The sequence below is a fragment of the Lissotriton helveticus genome, chromosome 7 (assembly GCF_964261635.1).
Source record: "Lissotriton helveticus chromosome 7, aLisHel1.1, whole genome shotgun sequence".
NCBI lineage: Eukaryota > Metazoa > Chordata > Amphibia > Caudata > Salamandridae > Lissotriton > Lissotriton helveticus.
In genome coordinates this window covers 1198919465-1198940442 of record NC_136068.1, presented here as the reverse complement: position 1 = coordinate 1198940442, position 20978 = coordinate 1198919465, and the positions used below count along the sequence as shown (strand labels likewise).

Below are 20978 nucleotides of genomic sequence, written 5' to 3'. Positions count from 1 at the left end.
GGCATGATATCATACAAAAAAAACAATTCTTTACCCTAAAGAAATGTTGTTTGCACCATCGCCTTAAAAGCTTGTAAAACCCGGATCAAGTCATACCCTCCATAAACCCTACTTAACATGTGTAACCTCAGAACACAGGAAAGTGCTTTAACTGAAAATGTAATCCAAGGTGCTTATAAAAGGTAGCTTCTACCTTACCCTACTGATGAACCATTGATATTTTTCTTTGACTACTAAACATTAAAGTCATGTTAACTAGGAATTGCATAAGTTTTGCTTCATTTGAGTGCCAGATCTACTCCAGAAGTCTGATCCTGCGGCAGGCCGCCTTCATGGTCTGAGTCATCCGGTAAGTAGAAATCAAAATTAAAGGGAAAACATAAGAAAGCGTAGGGGAACGCTACCCCATCCAGTCACTCTGTCAAAAGAGAAGTTGTGAGGGCATCATGGTCCCTCTCACTCCCGAACTTCAATTGAGGAGCCAATTCCACAAATTATCCTGATGCACTCTGAGGTCCTTTTGCCATTGGCTGCACCACAACCTGTTAAACCGTCCATTTGTGTTTTATTAGCACTCTGTAGAGTCCCTCTGCTGCACATTTGAGCCCCAAGGATCCCCAGAGGCATCCTGTTGGGTTATTGCAGATAGATCTGTTTCCTACGCCCTCGGAACCCCTGGAACCCATTGCAGGTTCCCCACCAAATTAAGGGACTCACTTTCACTCTGGCATCAAGATTTGCAATGGCTCCTCTTTCATAGTCATACCAATGTCATTGGTACTAGAAGGGAATCCAGTTCAGGCTCTGATGTCCTACCCGGAGCTGAATCAGTCTCGACCCCAACAGAGGTTGTGCTTTCACTCCAGTCCTGTGCACTCTGTTCCAGACAATACCCCATCCTCAGAGGCTCCATCATCTTTTAAGTTCTGAAAGGTTACCTCCACGATGAGGATGACTTACCCCCACATGTTGATGATAGTTTATACATGGATTTACAGGAGGCCAGTGGGCTTGATACATCTCTTGATACCAGGTTTGTTTCCCCCTTTGGTCTAACAATGGAGTTCTGTTTCCTTTGCTGTAGGGATTCGACGTAGGTCTAGTGCCTCAGCTGAACAACTGTCTTCTGGTGAGGTTAAGACAACGTCCTCACAGAAGTCCTTTAACCTGGGCATGATTCCTCTGAACCCTTACTCAGTCAACAAAGCCCTATCTGACACTCTGATGGCCACTTGATCTAAGCCATGGGTACTCACAAACTTTGTCTCGGGGCCAAATTTACAGTGCAGTTTGTGGCCGAGAGCTGCATCAGTCGGGGCGGGGTCAATGGGGGTGGGGTACAGAGAAAAAATCACCACCTTTTCAAAACAAATCAAAGTGGTATTGTAACCTTGTGTGTCCATGTAATGCCTGCAAGGACCCCTGTTAAGCGTACATTCAGAGCACAACCAGAGCACAGAGATATTCTGTAGCTCAAGTCAACAACCATTGGGAAAAATGTATGTCTGACCAGTTAACAGGTAACCTTTCAGTTATTATATGGTCACACAAGGTTACAATACCTTAACCTTGTGTGTCCATATAATAACTGTAAGGTTACCTGTTACCTGGTCTGATATACATTTTTCTCAATGGTTGTTTACTTGGATTGTACAAAATTTATCTGAAAGAAACACGTTGGTGTTAGATTCCTTACCTTAGAATATCCCCAGGCGTCGGACTGGATCCGGAAAGTTTTTGTCAGCAGTACCCCTGCGCATCGGTAGACGTCGTCTGCGGCTCCGCGTCCGTCGTTTGCATCGTGATCGCTGGGATGACGTCGCTGGAGTACTTAGACACCGCCCTCGTGCGCTGATGTCAGTTCTTCTTCTTTCCTCGCCAGCAAGCGCAGATCCGGGAAGAGCGTACCCTTAGCCATTTTTTGACTAACTTTTTGGACAATTTTGTCTATCTTTTTCGAGTCTACTTCGACTCCTGGTGCCAGTAGGGATGCTCGGTTTCAAGCCGTGTGACGCCGGTCACCGACTAATGTCGGTAACCGACCCCCACCGCCGGTGTCCCGACTGTCTGGGGGCCGACCAAGATGACAAGTCGTGCCCTGACTGCCGGGCCGTGATGTCGAAAGCTAGGCGGGAGTGGTCCCACAAGCTCCTCGAGATCTGGCAGTCGGCTCCCGGGGATCACGACGCTGACGACGGACGCGGAGCCGCAGACCACGCCTACCGACGCGCAGGGGTACAGCTGACGAAACCTTTCCGGATCCAGTCTGACGCCTGGGGATATTCTAAGGTAAGGAATCTAACACTAACTAATGTTTCTTACAGATATATCGTTACCGAAGGTAAGTAACTTGTGCATTAGCACAATGCATAAAATAGAAACATTTTTAACTGCCTGGGATTTGAGGAATTCCTTGCCCTGAATGTCTGTGATTTTGCCGTATTCCTTTGCCTAAACTGGAATTGTAGTGTTTATTTGCCTAACACCTGTGATTGTTCAGTATTCATTTGCCCATCACTTGGGATTCTTTGTGTCCGTATCTATCAGTGTGCAGCAATCACTCCTTCTGTGCCTGCCTACATGTGTGCAGTACTTATTAGTTCAGTGCAAAAGATAGTGAATTATTCTGCGCACTAGAGCATGGATCCCACAACATTCATGGACCACAGTACCCGAGAAGAGGAAAATGTTTATCCCCATTGCAATATTCACCCCTTCAATTTCTGTGAATATTATTTCCTGGAATTTTGCACTATCTTTATGTGTAGTTTCATCATTTGCAGTACGTACCAGGAGAGTGCTCTAAACCTCTGTCTTAATGAAAGGGACCATTCTGCAATCCTAATGGCCTCATCCTGAAGAGCACCAAGTGGTTCTGCGGGCGGCAAGGAGGGAAGCAGACTGGCTAGATCCAGGGAGGCCCCCTGCTGCAGTCCCAATGTTAGCCGAGGGTGCAGGCAAGTGCAGAAAGTGTCCGCACTGTGGGCATCGCCTGCAACAAAGGCAGCTTCGCAAAAGGCCCCCTAAAAGTCAGCTGTGAACGAGCAACATCTGACTTTTAAAGGGCCTTTGCTTCCTGTCACAGAGGCAGTCAGTAAACATCAAAGGGGGCCGCTCAAACATACGTAGAGAATCTTCTATCGCGCATGCTCCAGCAGCCCTCTTTAATGTTTGCTGATACTCTTTTTAAAAAACACAGGTACATTGCCTGCAAGGTCCGCGGGCTGCCAAGGATGGCCTGCCAGGCCGCTGGCGGCCCTGGAGCCGTGCTCTGTGTACCACGTGTCTAGGCCCTGCTCTTGCCCACCAGTGAACATGCAGGTGGCCAGACGCTATATATTAGCACCTGGCGACCCTGGTTTTCTTACAGAGAATACTATTCCTGAGGGTTTAGTGGTCAAACATTTCACCAGCTAGGTGAATTCTAATGCATTTGTATGCAAGCTGCTTTACTTTACCCTTTAGTGTCTCAACTGCTCTCTGTCGATTCATGACATCCAACAGATGGGTCATCCAGATCGTTCAGCATGGCTATGCCCTCCCATTGCTTTGCAACCCGCCACCGCTTCCTCCCACATCAAGGCAGCTCTCAGTGGAGCAACTATTCATTTTACTGCACGAGGTACAAGCTCTAGGTTCCAAAGGGGTCATCAAGAGTATTTTTAACTCCGAAATGGGGACAGTGTTATTCTCGCTATTTCCTCTTGCCAAAGGATGAAGTCTTTCTGCAGAGGGACATATTCAAAATGCTCTCCCTGGTGCAGGTTCTGTCTGTCCTAAATCAAGGCAACTTGGAGGTTGCCTTCAATCTGCAGGATGTGTTTTCATATACCCCTGTTGCATTTCCCACACGTTCCTCGCGGTTTAAGGTAGGCCAAAAGTTTGTTTTGCTCCCCTTCTGCCTCATCTGTGTTCCTTGAGTGTTCGGAAAAGTGATAGCGGTGGTCACCGCTCCTCTTTAGAGGTTGGTGATACCAATTTTCCCCTCCCTGAAGGATGACTGTTGAAGACCGGCTCACCACAGTCAGTGCCGGGCCACCTCCAGACAACTCCAGACCTCCTGAAATCATTGGGGGTCTATATGAATGTGCTAAAGTTACACCAGACTCCTTCACAGAGGCTTCCTTTTATAGGAGCGGTCTTGAACATTATGGTTCAGGGCCTTCCCTCCATTGCAGCAAACCCAGGACATTTGGGCTGTGATCCCAGTGTTTCAATCTCAGTGATAGAAGCTCTGAGGCTCTTCCCTACTGGCCTCCTGCATTGTGCTTGTAAGCTGAGCCAGGTGGTATATGCGGGCTCTAAAGTGGAATCTGAAGTCTCAGTGGGCACAGTGTAGGAAAGTGGGTTCATGTTGCAGTAACCTCCACACCCCCCCCCCCCCCACACCACACACACACACACTTTTTGCCTGATGACTGATGCCCTTTTCCTTGGTGTGCCCTGGGTCCCTACCAATCAGGTACCCAGGGCCTGTGTTCCTTCCCTAAAAACTGTACTAAAGCTTAAAACCAATTGGCATCTCTGGCCACGTCAGCCCCTTGTAAATGGTACCTTAGGGACCCAGGGCACTGAGACCTGAGAAGGCCCTAAGGGCTGCAGCACTTATTGTGCCACCCTTAGAGGCCCTGTGCCCTGACATGCGCACACTGCCTTTGCAGGCTGTGTGTCTGGGTGCAGAAAAAAACAGAGTCGACATGGCACACATCCCTGTGTGTCATGCCCACAAAACACTGCCCTGGCATACCTTAGTCACCCCTCTAGCTGGGTGCCCTATTCCAGCGGTGTGGGTACAGGTGCATGAGCCCAGGTCCATTCCTGGGCACTGCAAGTGCAGTGCTGCCATTTAAGAGTATATGGTGCTGGGAGGTAGTCTTCACGAACTCCACAGCACCATGATGGCTACACTGAAGACTGAGAAGTATGGTATCAAACTTCCCAGCACATTAACCCCACACTGATACCAGTGTGAGATTTAATGTACAATGCACGACAGAGGGCAACTTAAAGTTGCCCCCTGAAACTAACCCACAACCAGCGTCCTGACTGAGTGGCGGCCTAAGCTGCCACACAGCAGACATGTTGCTGGACCCCTGGGTCGAGAGCCATCTGCTCTTGTAGGCCTGCAACAATGCACATCTTGGGGCGAGGTGCTAGGCCTCCTCCCACAGGATGGGCAGGGGAAGCTTCAAAGGCATGCCACCTTTGTGAGCTTCTCCAGACCACTTGCTGTACTCAGCAACTGGCCCCCACCGGTTCTGACCCCCAATCTGGCGGGAAGACAGGCGGGAGACCCAAAGGGAGGGAAGGGGGTGTGCCAGCCTCTGCGAACCCCGCCCCTCAGGTTGAGGAGGCAAGGTGAAGCAGAACTCCGGGCTCTCGCCATCTTGAGGATGGGAAGCTCTACCCAATCAGGACTAGGCTCCTGCCCCCCTCCCACGGGAGAGTGGCAGGATAGGGGGTGTATTCACCCCAGGGAAGGGACTGCCTTCTAGCAGCCACCAACCAAAGGCCCCCTACCCTCCATAGGTTAACATTGGGCCTACTCACTCTGCACCCGGCTGCCCCTGTGCCGCTGATGGTGTAACGACTGTACCTACCTGACCCTAGGAGACCCCTGAGTCTACCCCCAGAACCTTAACTCTGCCAGCCGAGTGCTTACCCAAAGACCGATAACTTGATTTTCTCCATAGGGTAACATTGGCTGCGTTTCACTCTGAAAGTGTTGAGTTTTGCAACTTTGAAATATTCCTTAAAAATCGTCTGATCAACGAAAACGAAATTCCTCACCTGTTACCAGGAGAGATCCAAGTGCTGGATCTTGGTGCCCAGCAATGACCCTAAAAAATAATTATAACTGTGACTTACCGTTAACTTGATTTTCCTCGATAGGATTACATTGCTTGGTTTTCACCAAAATTTCTTCTAAATGTCGATTTTCAAAATGTACAAATATTCCTTAAAAATCGCCTGTGTAACAAAAACGATTTCTTTCAACTGTTTACAGGAAATGCACTAGGGCTGAATCCAGGATCCAGCCCTGCGTAAGAAAAAGTGTAAAGTGATTTTCTTTCATTTACTTAAAACTTCCTATTGAGCTCAATGTTATTATTGTGTTAAGTTTGTTGCATATTGCAACAACTGTATCTATTGCATTCTAAAGTGTATTGCTATTTGAAAGTATTCAATTGCAACATCTCATCCTGAGAAAGTATTTGATACCTACTTGTGGTTCTAAAATAAACAACAATATATTTTTATATACAAAACACTTGGCCTAGAGTTTAGTTCTTGAGTGTGAGAGACCATTTGCTTACTGAGTGTGTAGAACAAATGCTTTACACTGTCCTCTGATACTGCCTTACTGCTCGACCAAGCTACCACTTTTGAGAGTAAGGTTATATCTAACTGTAACCTCTGCCATACCTCTGGGGACTGTGGACTCTGTGCACACTGAACCTTACTTTGGTGCAGTATATACAGAGCCACTTTCTTACACACAGCACCAATGAAACATGTCAGATCTCATCAAGGTTTTGGAAGATTCTGCACAGGATCTGCAGTTGTAGCTGCTCGACTGCAATCTGACCAGCAGCAGGCTCCTTTCCCTTCCTTACCCAGAGCTGTCGATCGTGACTGATGCATTGCTGCTGGCCTGTGAAGGTCATTTAGGAGAGGTGGTGATCAGAGGCTAAGGCAGAAACCCAGCTTCATTTCAGTCTGTTGGAGTTGTGAGACATTTGTCTGGCACTGAAGACCTTCCTGCGTCCATCAAAGGGAGGTAGGGGCAGGTTCTCACAGACATTACCCCTACTTTGTGGTACTACAATAAGCAGGGTGAGTGGGGTCCTGCGCTAGGAGGCTCTGCACCTTTAGAGATTGTTAGTACGTTAGGGCATCTCCTTGATCGCGATTCACCTGGCAGATCATTGAACTCCAGGGTGGACGTACTCTGCAGACAGTGCCTGGTGGATCATGAATGGTGTCTGCACCCCAAGGTGTCACAGGTTCTCTTCTGCCAACAGGTAAAAAACGGTCTAGATCTCTTTGCCAACGCCAAGAACATGCAGTTCAAACCTTACTGTGTTGGAATTCCCACAAAAGCTCTCGTTAGGGGATGCATTTTAGCCTGCAGTGGAACCCCAGACTCCTGTACGTCTTTCTGCCATTGCCTCTCCTGCCCAGATTTCTGAAGCAGCTCCGGTACGACTGGGTCCATGTTATCTTAGTGGCTCTGCATTTGGTCAGGAGAGTACGGTACCTTTTACTTATAGATACGAATAGCTTCCATCCAATAAGGCTACCACTTTGGGAGGATATTCTGTTGCAGCAACAGGACAGAGTTCCTCACCTGATAGACCCTCTGCACCTCTATGCATTAAGATTGAATGGCAGTTAACTGCATTTGATTTGCACCAGAATTGGTTGATGTCACCTTGGCTGCCAGGTAATATTTCACAAAGTCCATTTATGGCAGGCACTGGGGCAAATTTGTGGCCTGGTGTGGAGGTGGAGTCTGTCGGATGTTGTTTGTTTCCTCTTTGGCCCAGCAAGGACTTCCACTGGGGCTATTAAGGGTTATTTGTGATCTTGTCAGCATTTCTATATTCACCATAACAACCATCCTTGTATAAATCTTGTTTTATGCTGTTTTTTCTTAAGGTTTTGACCCATGTTTCCTCCCAAATAGTTTGTGATGCCACAGTGGGACTTCAGTTTGGTCCTGACATTTCTCTTGTATACTTCCTTTGAGCCAATGCACAGTGTCCTCTGACCCCAAAGTCTGCTTTCATTACTGTGATCACTTTAGTATGTCCCAGAGGTGAGCTCCATGCCCTCTGTGCATCTGCCCTACATCACTTTGTTCTAGGCTGGTGTTGAGAACCCAGATGGCCTTCTTCCTCAAGGTTGCCTCTCTTTTACGTTGGGCAATCCATCACTCCCCCTCGAAGGAGAGGTACCAAAGACTCGAACCCAAAGGAGCTTTAAGCTCTTCAAAGACTAAGCGGTGAACGATCAGCTTTTTGTGGAATTCTCTGGGGGAAAACAGAGGAAGGTGATGCCCGATTGTCGAGGTGGATAGTCCAGCATTAAGATGTGCTACACGTTGGCCAGAATGTAGCCTCCGGAAGGAGCTAGGGCCCATTTCACCAGCACCTAGGCTACCACCACTGCATTGGCATGCAGCTTGCCTGTCCTCAACATCTATCAGTCACTGACGTGGGCACCAGAACACAATCACAAAGCACTACTTCCTTGATAGCCAGGTCCGTCAGGAAGGGCATTTTGCCTTTTCAGTCCTTCGAGTCTTCTTGGTCTGAGCCCATTCCACAGATACTTCACTTCAGGATAATCTGCTTTTCTATCTATTTGAAAGGTGAGAAATTTGCAGTTTGAAATATCCATCAGAAGAACTACTTACTGTTAGAAGCGGGACCCCCGGCTGGCCAAGGCTCACGCCAAGGTCAGTCAGGGATCGCCATTTCTAAGGTCAGGGCAAGGGAGTCACACACCAAGATAACCCCTGCTCACCCTCTAGGTAACGTGACGCGAGCAGCAAGGCTAATCTCAGAGGCGATGTGTAAAGCGTTTGCGCGCGTACCCCAGCGACAACACCCTAGGCCCACCACAAAGGAAACTCCACACAAGGTTAAATCAAAAATAGCCTTTGTATTATAATAATAAAAACACATTAGATAACACACACACTTTACAATGTGCCAACAGGCACGGGCAAGATTTACAAGGGATTTTGTACAGGACAGGGCCACCTGGACCACTGTCAGGGGTATGCACTTTTTAGAAATAGCACTTGTAGGTATAACACTTAGCACATAAACATATAATGACTGTAACACAGAAATAGTAAATGTAGCATACAACCAGTAACTACTGGTAAAGGGTAAATACCTCCTACGCCACCCTAAACACTGTAGGGAAATCACGCAGGGAACTAGGACCTTATCATCAGGACCTAAAGAAGGAAAACCTATCACCTAAGCAAGTCACATTTAGCCAAGGCAATAAAACATCAACATTCCTCTAAGCAGGTCACTTTTAGCAAAGGGGAATAAACCATAAACAATTACCTAAGCAGGTCACTTTTAGCAAAGGTAATATCAAACAATCCTCTAAGCAGGTCACTTTTAGCAAAGGGGAATACAACATAAAGAATCACCTAAGCAGGTCACTTTTAGCAAAGGGGAATAAACCATAAACAATTACCTAAGCAGGTCACTTTTAGCAAAGGTAATATCAAACAATCCTCTTAGCAGGTCACTTTTAGCAAAGGGGAATACAACATAAAGAATCACCTAAGCAGGTCACTTTTAGCAAAGGTAATAACATAGACAATTGCACATGAAACATTAAAACACATTCAGAGGTGCAGGTAGAACATTTGCGCAGAAATCACATAAGCAGTAAATCATAAATTGCGCAGGGTGCATGTAGCACAACACTAGAAATGTCCCTCAGGCCAACTGGCCTCGCAAGGCTGAAATACCCTGAGTCTCAATGTCAGGGAAGCTGCGCAGGCAGCACAGCACACAAGCCTAAACGTAGCAACTGTCCACTAAGTGCTGGACAGTTGTGAATAAGGCTGATCAACGTTGGAGCCTCGTGGGCTCAAGAACAAGGAATGGCGCCCAAGAGCCTCTCTGGGGCTTTAAAACAAATGTGGGCGCTGTGAGCCTTCTCTGGGCTCTGAACAAAGGAACTGCCCCCCTCGAGCCTTGCAGGCTCGTAAATTCACTAGGGCGGGAGCCTCTCGGGCTCTAAATAGACAAATTGCCCCCAAGAGCCTCGGGGCTCTAAGAACACTTGCTCCTTCGTTGGAGTCCCTTGTGGGGGACTCAAAATACAAACAAAGGCACCCTGAGCCTCTCGGGGCCCTCAGCACGAAATGCCCCACTGGTTGGAGCGGCCCCCCCTGGCAACCGGGGCTGCTCTGCGCATGAAGCAGAACTGTCCCTCACTCAGGGAGAGAGCACTAGGGGGGGGCGGGCACCGTCAACGTGCCCCGACGCCTCCCCCTTCTCTGGGCAACACTACACTCACCCGGGCTGGTCTCTCCGTAGGCTGCGGGGACGCTGGCAGTCTCCTTCCTTGGCGGGCCGCGGGCGGGGCTCTCTCACCCTCGAGAGCCTCGCCGAGGACAAGGCGCTGGGCTCCTTCTTCCTCCTGGGCAGTACGTGCGGCCGGCGCCCCAGCCGCGATTAGGCCGCCATTTTCCCCGACGTCCTCGAGGACGCTCCTTCCGTTGCCAGGCAACCCTCCGGCCAGGCTAAAGCTCGATAGGCTGGCGAGACAGCCAATGGCAGCACGGCCCTGCAGACGAGCCCCCCAGGCTCCGGGTCGCGCTGCTGAGGCCGAGGCGAACTTCTTTTTGCCGCAATCCGGGGTAGCCTCCCGGGAATTCACAATTAAAAGCGAGGTGGCACTCGCTTGGGCGGCAATGTCCCTGGCAGGGTGGGCACCTGCCAGGGGACTTCCAAAATCGGCAAAGACCGGGGCAAATGCCGGGTGGGCACCGGCTCTCACCAATAAAGCGCTTCTAGCGCTATGACGAAAATAACGCGCTCTCAAGCGCTAGAGGCCCAAACAAAGCGCTCCCAGGCGCTAGGGGCCAACAAGCCCAGCAAAAGTCCTCCTAGGCAGGCAGGGGGGGGGCAAGGCTGGGCCCAGAGCCAGCACACTGGGTCTCCAGGCAGGGAGACACCCCAAGTGGCGGTCCTCTGGCCCAGCAGCAGCAACAGCCCCCTCAGGATCCTGGAAAAGAGAGAACAAATTGTAAGGGGACACAGCCCCTTCTTATACTGTGAAATCCTTTGTTTCAGGGTGCAGGGTGGGGGGGAAAACCAGTTGCAGCTGGCTTGGGAGTACCCTTGATGGCCCAACCACCCCTTTCATTCACTGGGGAGGCTAGGGTCATTAGACAAACCACAGGGGGGCGGAGCCAGCATTGTGTAGGGAAAACCCCAGCCCATCCAGGACCCAGGTGCACTCCTCCCACACATCACTCATGCTGATCTCACACTCACCACCGGGCAGACCCATCCAGACTTCCTGGAGCCTGGCATGTCAGCCAGCTCCAGCCAATCACCCTCCAGCATCCTCACTGCACACATACATCAATGTCCAGAAGTAGTACTTCCCTTCTAGACACATACAAGCCGCACATACCATCGCGCAGCATTCACTCTCACGAGTTCACACATACTAAACTCGAGCCTGCACTCCCCACGCATCAGGAACTAACATGGACACACACATTCCCCATGCATTCCTATGGGAGAGCAGGCCAGGCATACTACGCGCACGCACTTTACTCTGGGACACAGGGGAAAAGTGCGCCAAGACCCAAAAATCACTAACACTGGGTCACAAATAAAAGCAAAAAGATTAGGGGTGAACCTGCCCTAAGGCCCAAGTCCAACACAACCCCCTTCCAGCCAAAACGCAGGGCAGACCAATCACCACCGTGATGGACTTCCCTGCTTGGGGCGATAAAACACGGACGCGGGCCCACAACTGCAGGGACACCCTCCTGTTTTATGCCACGGTGAACCCCTAGGGTTCCTTCTAAAACTACTGTAGGGACTCACTGGGGTACCCCACTGGTACTCTCCAGCTGCCCTCGGCCAGGACCAGGCCCTAGGCCACCCAGGTACCACTGGATCCTGCCTACTCACAAAGTGGGGGGTAGTAACCCCTGGCACATAATAGCCATTCTCCACCCTTCCTGTCTGCAAGACAGGGCTAGACTGCCACTGGTTCTCCAACCTAGGGTCTACAACCTCAGGCGGACCAGGAGTCTCAGGGAAGGCTCTCCTCCCCCTACCTCTTCTTCTAGGGTTCCTCCTCCTCCTGCGAGGGGTTCCCTCTAAACACAATTCTCCCAACCTAGGGTTTAACCCCTCAGGTTGCACCGGGGTCAGAGGTGGGCTCTCCCACCCTCTGCACCCCCTTCCAGAGTCCTGCTCCCTCCCAACTGGGGCGGTACTTCTGGAAAAAGAACTGGTCAGGACACTGATTACAGTAGTCCCACCCTTCAGGTCAGGCGGATCCTGAACCTGGCCTTCCAACCTCCGGTCTAGAACCTTTGGTGGAACCAATGCCTGGCACTCCAGGACTTCTGGGGACTCACATACTATTCCCCAATCACTCCTTTCGCTGGACTCCTGTACCCTCCCCACTGGAGCGGTACTGCCAGACTCTAGAACCATAGAAGCTCCGCTTACAGATGCTCCAGGTCCTCTACACACTAGGAGATCTCCCTCAAGTGAACTAACAGGCAAGCTTAGGTTCCCATCCTGGTGTTCCCTAAAGAAACCATCCAGGCTCTGTGACAGGGCTTCGGCCTCTGGGGACTCTCGGTCACACACTCACTCCCGCTCCACTGAGACAGGCAGTCAGCCCCTACACCCTCCTCACTAACCTGGGACCTAGCTGGGCTACTCTCACCCTCCTCCACCACACTGGGCTGGAGGACACCTGACCCACTACTGTTGGAATCACTCACTAGTGACTCTAAAGAACCTCTCGCACTTTCCCATCGGTCGGCTTCCTCTGCCAGCTCATATGGTTCAGACAATCCACACCCTAACAGGTGTTGGCGCAATTCTGGATAAACAACACTGAGCAACTGCTCTTTGGCAATCACATCAAACAAGATGTCCCAATCACATTTTGTGGGACCCCGTAACCAATCACACTGTGCTACACAACAGTCATCCTGAAAATCTTCCCAAGACTGGTGAGGTGGTTTCCTAAGGTTCCGGAACTTCAACCTACACTCCTCTTCTCGGGAAACAGGTACCATACTCGGGGAACTGGGAGTGGGACTGTCTACACTAGCATTTAAATAGCTGCCACCACTGGATTCAACCCTCCCTGGGGAATCCAGAAAACCATAACTGCACTCAGGGGATAACCTACCCTCTAGGGTTACCTTCTCCCTAAACAAGGCCCTCTCAGCCTCTAGCTTGGCGTGCTCCAACCTGAGCTGTTCCATCGCTAGCTGATGCTCCTGCTCTTCCCTCCTATCCAACCACTCCTCTGGGGACAGGACAAGGGATGGGGCGCTGGTACTGACACTGGACTCAGCAAGGGACTCCCTACCTATGGGGTCCTCACTATCTGCTGATATCCATCCACTGTCATCATCATACAACTCACATTCTTCAGGGCTCTCCACAGACTCACCACCCTCATGGCGTGCGGCCCGGGCCCTATCTCTCTCACTGCGCTCAAGATCCCACTGACCCTTTTGCCATAGGATCAGGCTGCTCCTAAGTTCTGACTGAGTATCTGACTCATCCACCCCTATGTCTCTCTCTTCACAGAATCTGACCAACTCCAACATAATGTATCTAAACAGATCACAGAAATCAAAAGTAGGCTCCATTTTGGCGGACGTTCTCAAGAAGAGTTTGACACAGGGAACCTGGGGGTCTGAGCTTACACAGGAGTACACAATTACAAAAATTCAGCAAGATTCCTATCTCAGAGAACTTGCACTCCTCTATCCAGTGTAACACACCACTCATTCACACACACCCTCCCCTCGGACCGGTAAGGCAGTTTCTACCACCCCTGATTTCTCAACCTGACCATAAAGACACAGGTACCAAACTCTGGAAGCAGGGCGGGGAACAAATGTACTGGACAGAAATTACAAAATGACACCTTTCAGGAGAAGCAATACTGATCTTCCCTAAAAAACAATAATCCCCAAAATGTGGTTATCTAAAATTGCAGAGTTTTGTAGTGTGGCCTGTCGCCACTGTGGTACAGCGCAAACGCAAGTCCAATCCGCACCGCTTGCCACCAATGTTAGAAGCGGGACCCCCGGCCGGCCAAGGCTCACGCCAAGGTCAGTCAGGGATCACCATTTCTAAGGTCAGGGCAAGGGAGTCACACACCAAGATAACCCCTGCTTACCCTCTAGGTAACGTGACGCGAGCAGCAAGGCTAATCTCAGAGGCGATGTGTAAAGCGTTTGCGCGCGTACCCCAGCGACAACACCCTAGGCCCACCACAAAGGAAACTCCACACAAGGTTATATCAAAAATAGCCTTTGTATTATAATAATAAAAACACATTAGATAACACACACACTTTACAATGTGCCAACAGGCACGGGCAAGATTTACAAGGGATTATGTACAGGACAGGGCCACCTGGACCACTGTCAGGGGTATGCACTTTTTAGAAATAGCACTTGTAGGTATAACACTTAGCACATAAACATATAATGACTGTAACACAGAAATAGTAAATGTAGCATACAACCAGTAACTACTGGTAAAGGGTAAATACCTCCTACGCCACCCTAAACACTGTAGGGAAATCACGCAGGGAACTAGGACCTTATCATCAGGACCTAAAGAAGGAAAACCTATCACCTAAGCAAGTCACATTTAGCCAAGGCAATAAAACATCAACATTCCTCTAAGCAGGTAACTTTTAGCAAAGGGGAATAAACCATAAACAATTACCTAAGCAGGTCACTTTTAGCAAAGGTAATATCAAACAATCCTCTAAGCAGGTCACTTTTAGCAAAGGGGAATACAACATAAAGAATCACCTAAGCAGGTCACTTTTAGCAAAGGTAATAACATAGAGAATTGCACATGAAACATTAAAACACATTCAGAGGTGCAGGTAGAACATTTGCGCAGAAATCACATAAGCAGTAAATCATAAATTGCGCAGGGTGCATGTAGCACAACATTAGAAATGTCCCTCAGGCCAACTGGCCTCGCAAGGCTGAAATACCCTGAGTCTCAATGTCAGGGAAGCTGCGCAGGCAGCACAGCACACAAGCCTAAACGTAGCAACTGTCCACTAAGTGCTGGACAGTTGTGAATAAGGCTGATCAACGTTGGAGCCTCGTGGGCTCAAGAACAAGGAATGGCGCCCAAGAGCCTCTCTGGGGCTTTAAAACAAATGTGGGCGCTGTGAGCCTTCTCTGGGCTCTGAACAAAGGAACTGCCCCCCTCGAGCCTTGCAGGCTCGTAAATTCACTAGGGCGGGAGCCTCTCGGGCTCTAAATAGACAAATTGCCCCCAAGAGCCTCGGGGCTCTAAGAACACTTGCTCCTTCATTGGAGTCCCTTGTGGGGGACTCAAAATACAAACAAAGGCACCCTGAGCCTCTCGGGGCCCTCAGCACGAAATGCCCCACTGGTTGGAGCGGCCCCCCCTGGCAACCGGGGCCGCTCTGCGCATGAAGCAGAACTGTCCCTCACTCAGGGAGAGAGCACTAGGGGGGGGCGGGCACCGTCAACGTGCCCCGACGCCTCCCCCTTCTCTGGGCAACACTACACTCACCCAGGCTGGTCTCTCCGTAGGCTGCGGGGACGCTGGCGGTCTCCTTCCTTGGCGGGCCGCGGGCGGGGCTCTCTCACCCTCGAGAGCCTCGCCGAGGACAAGGCGCTGGGCTCCTTCTTCCTCCTGGGCAGTACGTGCGGCCGGCGCCCCAGCCGCGATTAGGCCGCCATTTTCCCCGACGTCCTCGAGGACGCTCCTTCCGTTGCCAGGCAACCCTCCGGCCAGGCTAAAGCTCGATAGGCTGGCGAGACAGCCAATGGCAGCGCGGCCCTGCAGACGAGCCCCCAGGCTCCGGGTCGCGCTGCTGAGGCCGAGGCGAACTTCTTTTTGCCGCAATCCGGGGTAGCCTCCCGGGAATTCACAATTAAAAGCGAGGTGGCACTCGCTTGGGCGGCAATGTCCCTGGCAGGGTGGGCACCTGCCAGGGGACTTCCAAAATCGGCAAAGACCGGGGCAAATGCCGGGTGGGCACCGGCTCTCACCAATAAAGCGCTTCTAGCGCTATGACGAAAATAACGCGCTCTCAAGCGCTAGAGGCCCAAACAAAGCGCTCCCAGGCGCTAGGGGCCAACAAGCCCAGCAAAAGTCCTCCTAGGCAGGCAGGGGGGGGGGGCAAGGCTGGGCCCAGAGCCAGCACACTGGGTCTACAGGCAGGGAGACACCCCAAGTGGCGGTCCTCTGGCCCAGCAGCAGCAACAGCCCCCTCGGGATCCTGGAAAAGAGAGAACAAATTGTAAGGGGACACAGCCCCTTCTTATACTATGAAATCCTTTGTTTCAGGGTGGGGGAAAACCAGTTGCAGCTGGCTTGGGAGTACCCTTGATGGCCCAACCACCCCTTTCATTCACTGGGGAGGCTAGGGTCAGTAGACAAACCACAGGGGGGCGGAGCCAGCATTGTGTGGGGAAAACCCCAGCCCATCCAGGACCCAGGTGCACTCCTCCCACACATCACTCATGCTGATCTCACACTCACCACCGGGCAGACCCATCCAGACTTCCTGGAGCCTGGCATGCCAGCCAGCTCCAGCCAATCACCCTCCAGCATCCTCACTGCACACATACATCAATGTCCAGAAGTAGTACTTCCCTTCTAGACACATACAAGCCGCACATACCATCGCGCAGCATTCACTCTCACGAGTTCACACATACTAAACTCGAGCCTGCACTCCCCACGCATCAGGAACTAACATGGACACACACATTCCCCATGCATTCCTATGGGAGAGCAGGCCAGGCATACTACGCGCACGCACTTTACTCTGGGACACAGGGGAAAAGTGCGCCAAGACCCAAAAATCACTAACACTGGGTTACAAATAAAAGCAAAAAGATTAGGGGTGAACCTGCCCTAAGGCCCAAGTCCAACACTTACTATTACGCAAAAGTTGATACTCTAACCCTAGATTCCTCACTGCCTTCCCACCTCCCTATACTATGGAGTGCTTCTAAATTGAAGAGCTGCAAATTAGTGCCTCTAACTGTTTTGTGCTCCGCGCAGAATGACTCAAGCAAGAAATTTACCATCAGCTCAAAGGCTTGGCTCTTGTATGCGGCTCCTTCAGTCACCCCTGGTGTAAAATTAAGTCCACAAACAGCACTATGTAACAGTGTGGGGGTGCACAGCTATGAAATTTTTCCAGATCCATTCAGGAGCATGGGAACATTCTAAAAGTGAAGAATTTGTGTTTAAATAGAGTATTAACCAGAAAGAGCCTTACTGAAGATAAGTAACTTGTTCTTATTTTCTAACCCAAGGAGATACGAACACTGTGGTTTTGAAATCTGAATTGTCGCTATGTGCAATGGGCCACATAAAACAAGTTTTCTGCTGTAATACAAAGCCCCAGTGACAACCAGCATTGTTGTTACGCATATTCCCTTATGTCAGTTCAGGAAGGATTTCACGGGCTCGAAGAAGTGGATTGACCAAGGACAAGGGATTCTCTCGATGGTGCTAATATTATTTTATCAGTTGCACCCCAGAAGATAGGAACCTTAATAGATAGACCTACTTGTTTAGTTAATGTGCCAAGTGCACAAAATGAGACTTTTTTTTTATTGATACCCACCATGAAAGGGAGGTAGACCATCCGGTCCGTGCTGTCGGTACAGAGGATAATATTTGTGCCAATCAGGAATCGGACAGTTTTGGTCAGCCACGTGGTAACACGAAATAATAGATGCCAGATTATGTTCTGGAATGTGGCAGGTTTAAAAACTAAGGTGTCTAATAATGTGTGGGTGGATCTGGTAAATAACTATAAGATATTATGTATGCAGGAAACTTGGGCTGTAGAACCCTTACATTTGTGTGGTTTTAAAACATTACACACTCCAGCCATCAGCTCGAGACATGGTAGAGCGAAGGGGGAGTTCTGTACCTATGTCTCCAACCAGCTAAAAACTAGGAAATTAGAGATGGTACGCAGAAATAGTTATTATCACACTGTTAGGGTTTGTGTGGATAAGGGTTTCAGCCTGATTATTGTAAATTTCTATAATAATGCAACTCCTGTGGTGATGGAAGATATGTTAAGGAGCCTGGGATGTAACATAAAAAGCTTACTAGGTGTAAGCTAGGTGTAAACTCATGTCTCATCCCTCCTTGATTTTGTAATTTGGTTGTTTTTTACTTTATCATGCTTTTTATACCATGTTTGCCGTATTCTATCCTGATCATGTAAAGCGCTCTGATACCTCTGGGTCTAGCCAGCGCTATATAAAACTTTAAAAATGAATAAAATAAATGTATTATGTTGTGTAACATTGTTGCTACAAGTCAACATTCTCTTGTATTTTTGTTTTTTTCTAGGTTTCTGCATTATTTTGAAGGAATAAACCTGGAATTACCAAAAACGATTTTGTGTAGCCTGGCAGCTGATTTCCCCTAGTCTTTCCTGGATCTAGTGCTTGGTACCATCGAATAGTTTGTCCAGAATGCAGTCGCTAATCTCTTTTATGGTTGATTCTGCCCAATGACACTACAAGAAAATTACTTAATTTTGTATCCTTGCTGTATCATCGACTTCACCGTTCTACCAAGCATAATTGGAAAAAAATAATCAATAGGAGTGTTCCTGTCCATCTTTAGTCGTTGCTCATAATGTCACAGTGAAACCTTTGATATTTTGCAGTCATGATGAGGACTATTGAGTGCCGGTGACGAGAAGGGGAATGCGCATGTGCATCTTTCCCACAGCTTATTTAGTATGAAAATGCATGTATTTGTGAAAATAATCTATTTAAATATGTGCGTACGATTGAGTGCTTGCAGTTTTAGACAACCCAATGAAATGCCGCCTTTGGTTTAAGGTCCTTTGACGTTAATTTCAGAGTTTAGTTATTTTTTAACTCGACAGAGCAGAGAGCCTTCACGCAACCAAGCTTTATGACCGTGTTATCAAATTGTCGCCCTTCAAAATTGGTGGTTTTCCACAGTTTGGTGAAAGATATTGTCATATTTCAAATGCTTTCTAGCCTGCTTGCTTTGGATAAAATGCAGGTTTATGTCTGAGTCTTTGGCAGCGGCTGAGATCCTGCACCTGACATCTTTAATGAGAAGTGTTCTTAGCATTCTGGCGTTTTTAAAAAAATCCGAACTACAAATTTCAGAATAGGAGGACAAAATGTGGGCACCGGGTATCCACGCATGTAATCTGGAAACTTGAGAGGTTTGGGACACAGCTAAGCAGTCCGTATGACTGCATATTGCTCTGCATTATACACAATAGACTCTCAAAAACGGATACAAGCCCACTGCCAATTCTTTTGTTTTATAAGATAAGCTGAACTTTCAACACTCTTTGGTCTCCAGTTTTTTTATCGTTCCTTTGTGTTCCTACTCTGTGTATTTTAAACTCTATCTTTCAACTTCTGAAATTGTGTAGGTTTTCTGCCTTAATAAGGTAAACTGTCTGTGGTTGCTGCATTGTATAAGAATTTACTAACATGCGTGCAATTAATTTAGTTTCCTACACTATGGTGTGACCACAGGTCTGTAAATGAAAAGGTTTTGTTTTACTTCTTTAGTTTTGTACATAATTTTTTCATTTCAAAACACTCATTTTCATTGTTCCTTTAAAAGTATTTCGCCGTTTATCTTAATGTATTTAAGTTGCTTTGTTTTCAAAGGCATCGCCTAATTTAGGCTTATGTGTCTCTTGAAAAATTCAAAACCGTTATGTAGGCTGTTTGAGAGAACTGCCACTTTTGTAAACTTTATAAACTTTGCACAAAAAAAATGCTCTCCTACTTCTTGCCTGCAACCCAGTAAAAGTACATTTGATGGAATCTAAACTAAAGTTAACCACTTTTTTTTGTGGTCTTATTTATTCCTCCGGTCTTTGCGTTCAGAACTTATATACCGTGGAATGCCATAAAGTTTGTGCGTAAGTTCTGATGGCAGCTATTTTTATTCACTTTATTTGGTCATCTGTGCTTGATTTGTTTTATGCTTCTCTCTGGTGTACTTAGTTCTTCATATACATGGCTTTATTTTAGTTTGGTGATTAAAGTGAGTCCATAACATCTGTGCATAAGTAGTTTGCTACGTTGCCATTTTGTAATCGACCATGACGACAAATTGTAACTCATGAATATCGGAGGTATGAAGGCGGAAAGCACTAGATATTGTAAAAAATTGTATAGGTGTATTCATTTTGTACAGTTTGTAAAGAATATTAAAACATTTTTCTACATTTGAAAATGTATATTTTTCTTCAGAATAGTACCCATGTTTTCTTTTACATTGTCATCATTTCTTTGACTGATTAAATGATTTTAAAAATTTTAATTTTGATTTGCTTATGATGAAAATGTTAATGTTTTTTACTGTCTGTTTATTGCTGATTTTGATTACTAAAATCATATTGATATACGGTCAACTTTGAAATTGCCTTGGGGGTACATATATTGGCTGGAGTATGCCTTTCACTGATGCATCCCACCAACAACCAGTCTTTAGCTCACATTGGAGCTTGAGGATACCTAATTTAAATTTGAGTGAAAGCCCAAACTTGTGGATTGTCAATACAAGGTCTGAGCTTGCTGCATAAAGCACTTTGATTTTTGTATGCTGGAAGTATGAGAGTTCATTACTGTTTTATACAAACACCTTTTAAAGTGCAAAACACACAATACTGCAGTGATTGCGTCTAGGGTTGTGTTAGCAATAAAGAGGGACAACCAAGGACAATGTTTACCGGGGTCCAGTGTACGTGTCCTACAAGTAGACAACAAAAATGTATACAGAGTTCCCCAAAGAATGAATTAAATTACTCTCTCAGGAAGAATAGATAGTGTGTCAGGGAATCAGTGAAACCCTTTGACGGAATTAAGGATGCCTCACACAATTACAAGGCTGGACAACGATTGCCATCCTCCCTCATGATTGTATCGTGTCATCATTGGCCTCCTGCTCCAGCGGCGGGCTGGCGGCGCAATGCCTGCCGGGTAGCACGTAGTGCTACTCTTTGGTGGAGTTCTTTTATTCCTGGCCAATAGATGCGTGTGTGTGAGGGACCTAAAAAGTGCAAGAGTGAGCGTGAGTGAAGGTTTTAAAATAGGTCAGTAGAGTCCATTAAGGACACTTTAATGAGATGGCTCAATGCCTAGTTAAAAAGGTAAAGGGAGGGGTAGC

At 48.1% G+C, this 20978-nt stretch overlaps 1 protein-coding gene across 1 annotated transcript in view; it reads left to right on the top strand.

The window, feature by feature from the left end:
* The window catches only part of ATAD5 (ATPase family AAA domain containing 5), a 440833-nt gene extending 420701 nt beyond the window's left edge, over positions 1 to 20132 (top strand). Inside the window, exon 23 of the mRNA XM_078654387.1 lies at positions 18153 to 20132. Coding sequence (XP_078510513.1) covers positions 18153 to 18231 — 79 coding nt within the window. The 3' untranslated portion in view covers positions 18232 to 20132. The remainder of the gene's footprint in view (positions 1 to 18152) is intronic.
* Positions 20133 to 20978: the final 846 nt, after the last annotated feature.